General features: G+C 44.1%; 1 protein-coding gene across 3 annotated transcripts in view; it reads left to right on the top strand.

Moving 5' to 3' along the window:
- Positions 1-13,162, top strand: part of LOC116478602 (adhesion G protein-coupled receptor E3) — a 58,843-nt gene that overhangs the window by 30,896 nt on the left and 14,785 nt on the right. For all 3 annotated transcript variants that reach the window (XM_032169962.2, XM_032169961.2, XM_032169960.2), the window contains 3 exons: positions 2,321-2,488; positions 5,014-5,211; positions 8,267-8,502. In XM_032169962.2, the coding sequence (XP_032025853.1) occupies positions 2,321-2,488; positions 5,014-5,211; positions 8,267-8,502 (602 nt within the window). The remainder of the gene's footprint in view (positions 1-2,320; positions 2,489-5,013; positions 5,212-8,266; positions 8,503-13,162) is intronic.

Raw genomic sequence — 13,162 nt, 5'->3', positions numbered from 1 at the left:
GGGAAGGAAGGAAGGGAGAGAGAGAGAGAGAGGAAGGAAGGAAGGAAGGAACGAAGGAAGGAACAAAGGAAGGAAAAGAAAGAAAAGGCAAAAAATGCAAGCATTATAACATCACACTGTATCTCATAAATATATACAATTATAATGTATAAATTAAAAATAAGTTTTTAAAAAGAAATAAATCAAAACAGAAAAAGAAAAGAAGAAAGGTCACGCCTGTAATCCCAGCACTTTGGGAGGCTGAGGTGGGCAGATCATGAGGCCAAGTGATCGAGTAGCCAACATGGTGAAACCTCATCTCTACTAAAAATACAAAAATTAGCTGGGCATGGTGGCACATGCCTGTAGTCCCAGCTACTCAGTAGGCTGAGGCAGGAGAATCGCTTGAACCCAGGAGGCGGAGGTTGCGGTGAGCCGAGATCGCACCACTGCACTCCAGCCTGGCAACAGAGTCAGACTCCGTCTCAAAAAAAAAGAAAGAAAGAAAAGAAGAAAGGAATGTAAACTATCTCCTTGATAATATCTATGTTGATTATACTTATTAATTTATACTGATATATTTAAAAGATACTATGTTGGATATAGTGGGTTAAATAAAATTTATTATTAAAGTTAATTTGACCTATATCTTTACCTTTTTTGAGAAAGGGTCTCACTCTGTTGCCAAGGCTGGAGTGCAATTGCACAATCATAGCTCACTACAGCCTCGAACTCCTGGGTTCAAGGGACTCTCCCACTTCAGCCTCCCCAGCAGCTGGAACTACAGGTGTGTGCCACCACGCCCAACTAATTCTTTTATTTTTGGTAGAGAGTGGGGCTCGTAATGTTGTCCAGGCTGGTCTCAAACTCCTGGCCTCAAGCAACCCTCCCATCTCAGCTTCTTAAAACCCTGAAATTATAGGTATGAACCACTTCATCTGTCTTCTTTTTCTATTTTCTTTCTTTTTTTTTTTTTGAGTCAGTCTGTCGCCCAGGCTGAAGCACAGTGGTGTGATCTCAGCTCACTGCAACCTCCACCTCCTAGGCCCAAGCGATTCTCCTGCCTCAGCCTCCCAAGTAGCTGGGATTACAAGCAAATGCCACCACACCTGGCTCATTTTTGTATTTTTAGTAGAGATGATGGCTGGCCATGCTGGACAAACTGGTCTCCAACTCCTGACTTTAGGTGATCCACCCGCCTTGGCCTCCCAAAGTGCTGGGATTACAGTCGTGAGCCACCGTGCCCGGCTTCAAAGGCTAATTTTATTCTCTCTCCTCACGACGTTTCTTTCCTATACCATGCCTCTCATCGCATGAGCAATTATTGTGTTGTAAGGGAGTCAGAGACAAAATTGATTACACAACGACCAGGGACATTTGGCTTAGAGAGACTTTAGGGAAAAACATGAGAGCTTCAGACTCCACTGGTTTTTTTTGTTTTTTTGCTCCCATGGTTGGGGCAAGGTTCTAAAACCAAAGAAATCTCTTGAAACTGTGGTTCCCGGGGAGCCTTTGCTTTATTTTATGTTACATAAAATCCCAAAAGAGCTGCGGTTATGGATCGGGGGTCCTGGTGGCCACATAAAATAGAAATCAGGTGCAGTGGCTCATGCCCGTAACCACAGCCCCTTGGGAGGCCAAGGCAGGAGGATTGCTTGAGGCCAGAAGTTCAAGACCAGCCTGGGCAACATGTTGAAACCCCATCTCTACTAAAAATACAAAAGTTAGCTGGGCATGGTGGTGCACACTTGTAGTTCTAGCTACTCTGGAGGCTGAGATGGGACGATCGTTAGAGCCAGGGAGGTCAAGGTGGCAGTGAGTTGTGATTGCGCCACGGCACTCCAGCCTGGGCGACAGAAGGAGACCCCGTCTCAAAAACAAACAAAACAGAAATCACCTGAGTCACTCTTCACACAGGTGCCTTAGCAGGTGACACCCTGGCATAGGCCAACACTGAGAACTGTCCCTCCTGAGGAAAAAGAAATGAGCTGGCCGGACACAGTGGCTCATGCCTGTATGATCCCAGCACTTTGGGAGGCAAAGGCAGGCAGATTGCTTGAGTCCAGGAGTTCGAGACCAGCCTGGGCAGCATAGTTGACCCTGTCTCTACAAAAAAATACAAAAATTAGCCTGGTGTGGTAGTGCCCGTCTGTAATCCCAGCTACTCGGGAGGCTGAGGCAGGAGAATTGCTTGAACCCAGGAAGCGGAGGTTGCAGTGAGCCGAGATTGAGCCACTGCACTCCAGCCTGGGTAACAAAGCAAGATTTCGTCTCAAAAAAAAAAAAAAAAAGAAAGAAAGAAACACAAAGACAATGAGCCCTTTCTATTTTCTATTTTCAGACGAACTCCAGTACCAAAAAGGTCTTCTGTGTCTACTGGAAGAGCACAGAGCAGGGCAGCCAGTGGTCCAGGGATGGCTGCTTCCTGTTACACGTGAACAAGAGTCACACCATGTGTAATTGCAGTCACCTGTCCAGCTTCGCTGTCCTGATGGCCCTCACCAGCCAGGTATGATGCATATGTTTTATTCTTCCAGCAAATACTTTCTGAGCCCCTACTAAGTGGTAATAAGTGCTATTAAACAAACAAACAAAAAAAAAAACACTGAAAAAAGGCTGAGCATGGTGACTCATGCCTTTAATCCCAGCACTTTGGGAGGTCAAGACAGGCAGATCACCTGAGGTCAAGAGTTTGAGACCAGCCTGGCCAACATGGCAAAAACCCATCTCTGCTAAAAATGCAAAAATTCGCCGAACATGGTGGTACATGCCTGTAATCCCAGCTACTCAGGAGGCTGAGACAAGAGGATGGCTTGAACTCGGGAGGCAGAGGTTTCAGGGAACTGAGATCAAGCCATTGCACTCCAGCCTGGGTGATAGAGCAAGACTCCATCTCAAAAAAAAAAAAAAAAAAAAAAAAATCAACTTATGTAAAAGACACAAGGTAAGAAGTCCAGGAGAAACCTGGTGCAAACTTCCAGTGTCCTCTCCTAGGAAAGTCACACAGATGCAGTTCATTCTCCCAGCAATGACTTATGACAACGCATGTGAAGTGTTGTCAGCCAGGGAAGCTCACCTGAGGTGTGTTCAGGGTGTGTATTGGGGGATCATTCACATAGGTATGCAGTGCCTACATGGTTGACCTCAGTTGCTCAGACTACAGGACCCCAGGGCAAAAATATGATTACTGGGCCAGACACAGTGGCTCACACCTGTAATCCCAGCACTTTGGGAGGCCGAGGCAGGCAGATCACAAGGTCAGGAGATCAGGACCATCCTGACCAACATGGTGAAACCCCATCTCTACTAAAAATACAAAAATTAGCCAGGTGTGGTGGCGCACGCCTGTCATCCCAGCTACTCAGGAGGCTGAGACAGGAGAATTGCTTGAACATGGGAGGCAGAGGTTGCAGCGAACTGAGATCGCATCACTGCACTCCAGCCTGGCGACAAAGCGAGACTCTGTCTAAAAAAAAAAAAAAAAAAAAAAAAAAAAAACCATGATTACTATAAACCACATCATGAATGACTACTATTAAAAAGTCAAAAAATAACAGATGCTGGTGAGGTGGCAGAAAAAAAGGAACACACACTGTTGGTGGGATTGTAAATTAGTTCAACCATTGTGGAAAGCAGCATGGCAATTTCTCAAAGGGCTGAAAACAGAACTACCATTCAACCCAGCAATCCTGTTACTGGGTATATACCCGAAGGAATATAAATCGTTCTATCATAAAGACACAAGCACATGTATGTTCACTGCAGCACTATTCACAATAGCAGAGACATAGAATCAACCTAAATGCCCATCAATGGTAGACCGGATAAAGAAAATGTGTTACATATGGAATACATACACCATGGAATACTATACAGCCATAAAAAAGAATGAGATCATGTCCTTTGCAGGGACATGGATGGAGCTGGAGGCCATTATCCTTAGCAAACGAATGCAGGAACAGAAAACCAAAAACTCGTGTTCTCACTTATAAGTGGGAGCTACATGAGGAGAACATACGGACACAAAGAGGGGAGCAACAGATGCTGGGGCCTATTGGAGGGTGGAGAGTGGGAGGAGGGAGATGACCAGGAAAAATAACTGATGGGTACTAGGCTTAATACCTGGGTGATGAAATAATCTGTACGAGAAACCCCCGCAACAGGGGTTTACCTATGTAACAAACCTGCACATGTATCTCTGAACTTAAAAAAGTTTTTTAAATCACTTCATTAGTATGAGCTCTCTGATCAAACTGGTACCGCATAGCACAAGCCCTCTGCATACAAAAACACTTTATTTTTTTAGATACGAGGTCTCACTTGTTGGCTCAGGCCAATCTTGAACTCCTGGCCTCCAGCAATCCTCCCACCTCAGCTTCGCAAAGCATTGGGATTACAGGTGTGAGACACCATGGCCCAAAAATCACTTTGTAAAGATTGTGGTAAAATACACAGAACATAAAATTTACCATCTTAGCCATTTTAAATGTATATACAGTTCAGTAAACTACAATCATATTGTGCAATCATCAACCACCATCCATCTCCAGAACGCTTTCATCTTGCAACACTGAAACTCTTCACTCCTTAACCAACTCCCTATTCTCTCTCTCTCCTCTCCCCAGCTTCTGGTAACTGCCATTCTACTCTTTTTTAGGGGAAAAAAATCATATGTCCAAACTCATCAAAATGTATACATTTAATATGTGTAATTTTTGATACATTAAGTATACACCTCAATAAAGCTGAAAACAAAAAAGACAGTCTAGCAATCTATATTAGCAGTCTACATTAACAATCACATTAGCAGTCTGTATTAACAATCTACATTGGCAGTCTACATTAACAATCTACATTAGCAATCTATATTAGCAGTCTATATTAGCAGTCTACATTAGCAATCTACATTAGCAGTCTAACGGTCCCACACTACCACTGGGCTTGGTGCCTGTGTCTAGGATGCCCCAGTTCAAGGAGGGAGCCATAGTCCCAGTGCAGGAAAGCATAACTGTGAACTTTTTTTCTCGGTCCCAGGAGGAGGATCCCGTGCTGACTATCATCACCTACGTGGGGCTGAGCGTCTCTCTGCTGTGCCTCCTCCTGGCAGCCCTCACCTTCCTCCTGTGCAAAGCCATCCAGAACACCAGCACCTCCCTGCATCTGCATCTCTCGCTCTGCCTCTTCCTGGCCCACCTCCTCTTCCTCGTGGGGATTGATCGAACTGAACCCAAGGTACTGACAGTGTCTCAGAGAATGCCCTGCCCTGCCCCAAGGTACACTGAGCTCATGGAGCAATGCTGCACTGGATTCCTTAATAAAATGTCCTTGGGTCTGTAGAGGAGAAAAATATAATTTTCCCGTTACCCTTCTGAGATCGTAGCTGGGACTCATATAACAAAAGACAGATAAGAGAAAAAGCAAACAGAAGTTCATTAACATATATGCATATTTCATATATACGTGGGAGATACCCAGGGAATGAGGCATTCTCAAAGAGGTAGTTTAGAACCACAGCATTTTTGACAAAGAATGATAAATTTTTGAAGAAGGGAAAAAGATCTTGGGTCTCTAGGGGCACAAAGTGTGGGAAGGCAAATATCTGGGAAATGAGTGATACATAAAGGCTTACTAGTATCATTGGTTGTATTATTCCATTTTCAGGCTGCTGATAAAGATATACTCAAGACTGGGAAGAAAAACAGGTTTAATTGGACTTGCAGTTCCACATGGCAAGAGAGGCCTCAGAATCATGGCTGGAGGCGAAAGGCACTTCTTACATGGTGGCTGCAAGAGAAAAAATTAGGAAGATCCAAAAGCGGAAACCCCTGATAAAACCATCAGATCTCCTGAGATTTATTTCCTAACAGGGAAAACCGCCCCCATGATTGAAATTATCTCCCACCGGGTCCTTCCCACAACATTTGGGAGTTACTGGAGTGCAATTCAAGATGAGATTTGGATGGGGACACAGAGCCAAACCATATCATTGGTTTTGTAGATTCCTCCAGTGTTGGCTCCAGACCAATGAGGATCTAAAGTTGTCTTGGTGGCCGGGCACGGTGGCTCATACCTGTAATCCCAGCACTTTGGGAGACTGAGGTGGGCAGATCACCTGAGGTCAGAAGTTCAAGACCAGCCTGGTCAACATGGCAAAACTCTGTCTCTACTAAAAATACAAAATATTAGCCAAGCGTGGTGATGAGCACCTGTAATCCCAGCTACTTGGGAGGCTGAGGCAGGAGAATTGCTTGAACCTGGGAGGCAGAGGCTGCAGTGAGCCAAGATTGCGCCATTGCACTCCAGCCTGGGCAACAAGAGCAAAACTCCATTTTAAATAAATAAATAAATAATAAGTTGTCTTAGTGATCAACTTTTGTCCCTCCCATAGCAAGGGTAGGAGGGTAGAAGGAAGAGAATAGGTAGGAGGAATGCCTTTTTAAATTAATGTCCTGGTATACTATTCAGCCTTCAGAAAAAGAAAGAAATCCTGCCATTTGTGATAACATGGATGAAACTGGAGAGTGTTAAGCTGAGTGAAATAAGCAAGGCACAGAAAGACAAATAGTGCATGATCTCACTTATGTGTGGAATCTAAAATAGCCAAACTCATCAAAGCAAAGAGCAGAATGGTTGTTAGCAGAGACTAGGGCAGCGGGGAAGGGGTTTAGGGAGATGTTGGTCAAAGGATACCAAATTTCAGCTAGACAGGAAGAATAAATACAAGAGAGCTATTATACATCATCACTATAGTCAATAACGATATATTCTATATTGAAAAATTGCTAACAAAGTAGATTTTAAGTGTTCTCACCCCCCAAAAAAGACAAGTACAAAAACGTATGTCCTGCTTTTAGGCAAATAGGGGGAGGGCACAGAGCTATTTTTGTATCTGCTTCGTCTCAACTGCCTTCAGTTTAAAATAATCCCTTGGGCCAGACACAGTGGCTGACACCTGTAATCCCAGCACATTGGGAGGCAATGGTGGAAAGATCACTTGAGGCCAGGGGTTCAAGGCCATCCTGGGCAATATAGTGAGACCTTGTCTCTACAAAAAAAACAAAAAAAAAACAAAATTAGCTGGACACAGTGGTGCACGTCTGTAGTCCCAGCTGCGTGGGAGGCTGAGGCAGGAAGATTACTTGAACCCAGGAGTTCGAGGCTGCAGTGAGCTATGATTGCAACCACTGTACTCCAGCCTGGGTGACAGAGCAAGACCCTGTCTCAAAAAAAACCAATAATAATCATAATAATAATCTCTTATGCTAAAGTGAAACTTTTTTTAAAATTTTATTTTTAATTGAAAAATAATAATTGTATAAAATTATGGGGTACAATGTGAAGTTTCCATAGATATACACATTATGAAATGACCAAACCAGGATAATAAACATATCTATCACTTCCATACTTATCATTTCTTTGTGGTGAAAACATTTAAAATTCACTCTTTTAGGACTGGGGTGGCGGTTCATGCTTGTAATACCAACACTTTAGGAGGCCAAGGCGGGAGGCTCACTTCAGCCCAAGAGTTGGAGACTGGCCTGGGCAACACAGTGAGACCCTGTCTCTGCAAAAATTAGCGGGTATGGTGGCACACACTTGTAGTCCCATCTACTGGGGAGGCTGAGGTGGGAGGATCACTTGAGCCTGAGAGTTCAAGGCTGCAGTGAACTATGATTGTGCCACTGCACACCAGCCTGGGTGACAGAGTGAGATCCTGTCTCAAAGAAATAAAATAAAACAAAATCCACTCTTTTAGCAACTTTGAAATTCATAATATATTAACTATAGTCATCACGCAGTACAGTAGGAGTAGAGAGTAGAATGGAGGTTCCCAGAGGTTGAGGGGGGAAGTGGATGAGGAAAGGAGACATTGCTCAAAGTATACAAAGCCTTAGTTTAAAAGGAGGGATAAATTCTGGTGATCTGTGCAAAGGTGGCACATTCTGCTACCCTTTCAGTCCCAAGGGCAGGTTGAAGGGATTGGTGCCCAGGTAGCCAAAGCTAGCCTTGACTATCAACTATCTATTTTTTAAATATAATTGAGATGGGGTCTCACTAAGTTGCCCAGGCTGGTCTCAAAATCCTGGGCTCAAGCAATCCTCCCACCTCAGCCTCCCAAAGTGCAGAGATTACAGACATGAGCCACTGCATTCAGTTCCCCTTTACTTTTAACGCCCTTGGTCCGATGTTAGGTGCTCTGAACCCAAAGCCAATGTCAAGGACAGGTCCTAGGGCCATACTCCACCCTGACAACCCCTTCAGGCATCCCTTTCTCCTCCCCCAGATGCTATGCTCCATCATCGCCGGTGCCTTGCATTATCTCTACCTGGCCGCCTTCACCTGGATGCTGCTGGAGGGCCTGCACCTCTTCCTCACTGCACGGAACCTGACGGTGGTCAACTACTCAAGCATCAACAGACTCATGAAGTGGATCATGTTCCCAGTCGGCTATGGCGTTCCTGCTGTGACTGTGGCCATTTCTGCAGCCTCCAGGCCTCACCTTTATGGAACTGCTGATCGGTGAGCTTGAATCCCACCCTGTGTCATGGACAGTTTCCTAAGAAAGCTTTTGAGGGCAGCATTCATGATGATGGTGGGAATATACATAACCAATGCACTCTATGTTCCCCTTTATAACAGCTCTAACCTCTTTCCCAGCAAGGCAGGGTGAGATTGTGGTAAGAGTTTGCAAAGTTCTGGAAGTCTTATACAACCAACAGGTTCACATGCCCACTGCACAGTAACGTACCAATCCACCAAGACAGCAGTGTTTGCAGCAGAGAAAGAGCTTAATGAGGCAAGGTGTGGTGGCTCACACCTGTAATCCCAACACTTTGGGAGGCCAAGGTGGGAGGATCACTTGAGGCCAGGAGTTCAAGACCAGCCTGGGCAATATAGCAAGACCCTCATCTCTACAAAAAATTAGCTGAGCACAGTGGCTCACACCTGTAATCCCAGCACTTTGGGAAGCCCAGACAGGAGGATCACTTGAGTTCACGACTTCAAGACCAGCCTGGGCAACATAGCAAGACCTTGTGTCTACTAAAAATTAAACAAATAAAAATAGCCAGGCATGGTGGTTCACACCTGTAGTCCGAGCTACTCAAGAAGCTGAGATGGAAGGACTGCTTGAGCCCAGGAGTTCAAGGCTGCAGTGAGCTATGCTCAGGCCACTACATTCCAGCCTGGGTGACAGATCAAGACCTTGTCTCAAAAAAAAAAAAAAAAGCTTAATAATCTCAGGGCACCAAGCGAGGAGACAGGAGAAGATTCTCAAATCAATCTCCTCAAGGAGCTCTGGACTGGGGCTTTTCAAGGGATCATGGAGGGTGTGGAGGCTGGAAAATGTGGGTCATTGATTGTTCAGGGTACAGCAGACGAAATCATCAGGAGACAGAAATTGCTTTCTTTGGTGACTCAGCTCCTTCTGTGGTCCTTCAGAGCAGCTGAAGCCAGTAGTTTCACTGGTACACAGGACCTGAAAGAATATCGCAACTTGAAACTTAATTTTTTTTGGTTTTTTTTTTTTGTTTTATTGAGACAGAGTTTCGCTCTTGTTGCCCAGGCTGGAGTGCAATGGCACGGTCTTGGCTCACTGCAACCTCCACCTCCTGGGTTCAAGCGATTCTCCCGCCTCAGCCTCCCAAGTAACTGGGATTACAGGTGCCCACAACCACACCCAGCTAATTTTTGTACTTTTAGTAGAGATGGGGTTTCACCATGTTGACCAGGCTGGTCTTGAACTCCTGACCTCAGGTGATCCACCCACCTTGGCCTCCCAAAGTGCTGAGATTACAGGTGTGAGCCACCGCACCCGGCTGAAACTTCATGTTTTATAATATTTAAGTTGTTACCTATAGAGCAGTAAAGGGAAACTGTTATCTAGGAGCTGTGTGATTCTAGGATAACAGGCACCAAACAGCTAGGAGGAAGCAGGTCAGAGAGCAAGCTGACCTGGCAGTGAATCCTGGATGTGCTGCAAGCTTGGCTTGTTTTCATTTCTCCCCCTTTTGTCTTCTCTGATTATTTTTATAAAGTTTATAGGGATGGCTTCAGAAGGAGAGGGTTTGGGGTGTTGTTCAAAAGACCATCAAGATGAATAAATAATAGAAAGAAGAGCTTTAAGGTCAGGCACGGTGACTCATGCCTGTAATCCCAGCACTTTGGGAGGCCAAGGCAGGAGAATCGCTTGAGGCCAGGAGTTCGGGACCAGCCTGGCCAACATGTGAAAACCCATCTCTACTAAAAACACAAAAAATTAGCCAGGCGTGGTGGCACACACCTACTCAGGAAGCTGAAGCAGGAGAATCGCTTGAACCCAGGAGGTAGAAGTTGCAGTGAGTTGTGATTGTACCAACGCACCCCAACCTAAACGACAGAGTGAGACTCTGAAAAAAAAGAAAAAGGAAAGAAAAAACAAGAAAGAAAGAGAAAGAAAGAAAGAAAGAAAGAAAGAAAGAAAGAAAGAAAGAAAGAAGAAAGAAAGAAAGAAAGAAGAAAGAAAGAAAGAAAGAAAGAAAGAAAGAAAGAAAGAAAGAAAGAAAGGAAGAAAGGAAGGAAGGAAGGGAAAGGAAGGAAGGAAGGAAGGAAGAAAGGAAAGGAAACGAGGAAAGAAAGAAAAGAAAGAAAGAAAGGAAGGAAGGAAGGAAGAAAGAAAGAAAGAAAGAAAAAGAAAGAAAGAAAGAAAGAAAAAGAAAGAAAGAAAGAAGAAAGAAAGAAAGAAAGAAAGAAAGAAAGAAAGAAAGAGAGGGAGAAAGGAGAGCTTTATTGGCAATATTGGTTTGCAAACCAAAAAAAGAAAGTCTCCAGTATGAGCCAAAGGTGCTCCCTCTTTGAAAAGGGGAAGGACAAGTTAGATGTGAGCAGAGTGCATGCACGGTGCATAAACATATATATATATAACATACATCCCATGTTCACTTTGGCAGGATTTTAGCATTAAAATAAGATAGAAAAGCCGGGCGCAGTGGCTCAAGCCTGTAATCCCAGCACTTTGGGAGGCTGAGGCGGGTGGATGACCTGAGGTCAGGAGTTCAAGACCAGCCTGGCCAACACAGTGAAACCCCGTCTCTACTAAAAAGACAAAAAATTAGCCAGGTGTGGTGGTATGCACCTGTAATCTCAGCCACTTGGGAGGCTGAGGCAGGAGAATCACTTGAACCCGGGAGGTGGAGGTTGCAGTGAGCTGAGATCATGCCATTGCACTCTCCAGCCTGGGCAACAAGAGCGAAACTCCATCTCAAAAAAAAAAAAAGGAAGACCAGGCATGATGGTTCACGCCCGTAACCCCAGCACTTTGTGAAGCCAAGGAGGAAGGATTGCTTGAGCCCAGGACTTCAAGACCAGGCTGGACAACATAGCAAAACCCCATCTCTACCAAAAAAAAAAAAAATTGTTTTAATTAGCTGGACACGGTGGTGCGTGCCTGTAGTCCCAGCTACTCAGGAGGCTGGGGCGGGAGGATGGCATGAGCATAGGAGTTCAAGGATGCAGTAAGTTGTGATAGAGCTACTGCACCACAGCCTGAGTGACAGAGCAAGATCCAACTCTAAAAAATATATAAATAAAATAAAATAAATAATGAGGAGGAATGTGGCTCTACACCAAAAGTTGAACCAAAAGACACAAAGACAGTTTGTGCACAGCCTCTATAAACTAACTGAAACTGGCTTAAGATCCATAATTGCTTTGACTAGGTTCCCTTTCCAGTCAGAGTTACAGTGGTCTGGATCGCATATCAGAGGTAGGAGGGAACTGATGGCTTCTATTGTTATGGGGTTTAGCAAGCGTGCGTTTTCTTGTAGCCAGAGGAATTTAGAGAGTTGCTTCACCAGCCAGGATCTGAACCCTCGACCCAAAGGTAACTTGGTTTCCTTAACGTTAGGGTCCATCTTAGTGGATATAGAAGTGTATATTTCAATCTCTCAGATCACAAGAGTTAGATCCGAACTTTATTCTTCCTGTAATTTGAGCTCTCAAGTCTCAGTCCCCTCAATAGCGAGATGAGAATAATAGTTGTCCCGATTGTTCCAACCTCACAGTGCTGGTGTGAAAATTCAGCAGGATTGTGCTCCTAAAATCCTCAACAGGACACTGTTCCTCCTAGCTGTTTGGTGCCTATTATCCTAGAATCACACCACAGTTACTAAAAAGTTTAAATTCTATAAAAACCCTAAAAATCTGGTAATGTCACAAAGCTGTGTCCACCCCAGCCAACAGAGATCAATCTAGCTATATTAAATCACATGCTTGAATTACAAATTAAACTCGCTGTACACATACCAATTTAAATGTGTATCTCCAATTGTGTGTAATAGGTTCAAAAAGGATCTAAATGAAAATATATTTTGTACTACTTCAAAATACCTTGAGCTATGAGTATTTTTTATGTTGCAGCATCCATTTTAATTTGAGCACATAATTTGTTGTTGTTTTCATTTTAATCACAAAAATAAGACAAGTTTGTTAAATTTTTTTCATAGTTTTTGAAATATATAAAGTAAAAAGTGAAAGAGGCTGTCACATGATGTGTGGATCAAAGTTGCAATCAAAATGTGTAATCAAAGCTGATTGTTGGCCGGGCGTGGTGGCTCATGCCTGTAATCCCAGCACTTTGGGAGGCCAAGGGGAGCAAATCATGTGAGGTCTGGAGTTCAAGACCAGCCTGGCCAACATGGCAAAACCCCATCTCTACTAAAAATGCACAAATTAGCTGGGTGTGGTGGTGCACATCTGTAATCCCAGCTATTCAGGAGACTGAGGCAGGAGAATCACTTGAATCCAGGAGGCAGAGGTTGCAGTGAGCTGAGATCGCACCACTGCACTCCAACCCGGGCAACAGAGCAAGATCCTGTCTCAAAAAAAAAAAAAAAAAAAAAAAAAAAAAAAAAAAAAAAAAAAAAAAAAAAAAAAGCTGATTGTCATCAGCTGACTTTCTTTTTATTTTATTTTATTTATTTATTTATTTATTTATTTATTTATTGAGACGGAGTCTCAGTTTGTCACCCAGGCTGGAGTGCAGTGGCATGATCTCGGCTCACTGCAAGCTCCGCCTACCGGGTTCCCGCCATTCTCCTGCCTCAGCCTCCCGAGTAGCTGGGACTACAGGCGCCCACCACCACGCCCGGCTAATTTTTATATTTTTAGTGGAGATGGGGTTTCACCATGTTAGCCAGGATGG

Source organism: Hylobates moloch, unplaced genomic scaffold (genome assembly GCF_009828535.3).
Source record: "Hylobates moloch isolate HMO894 unplaced genomic scaffold, HMol_V3 SCAFFOLD_12, whole genome shotgun sequence".
NCBI lineage: Eukaryota > Metazoa > Chordata > Mammalia > Primates > Hylobatidae > Hylobates > Hylobates moloch.
The sequence above is the reverse complement of the archived record's forward strand: the minus strand, read 5'-3'. Positions and strand labels throughout refer to the sequence as shown.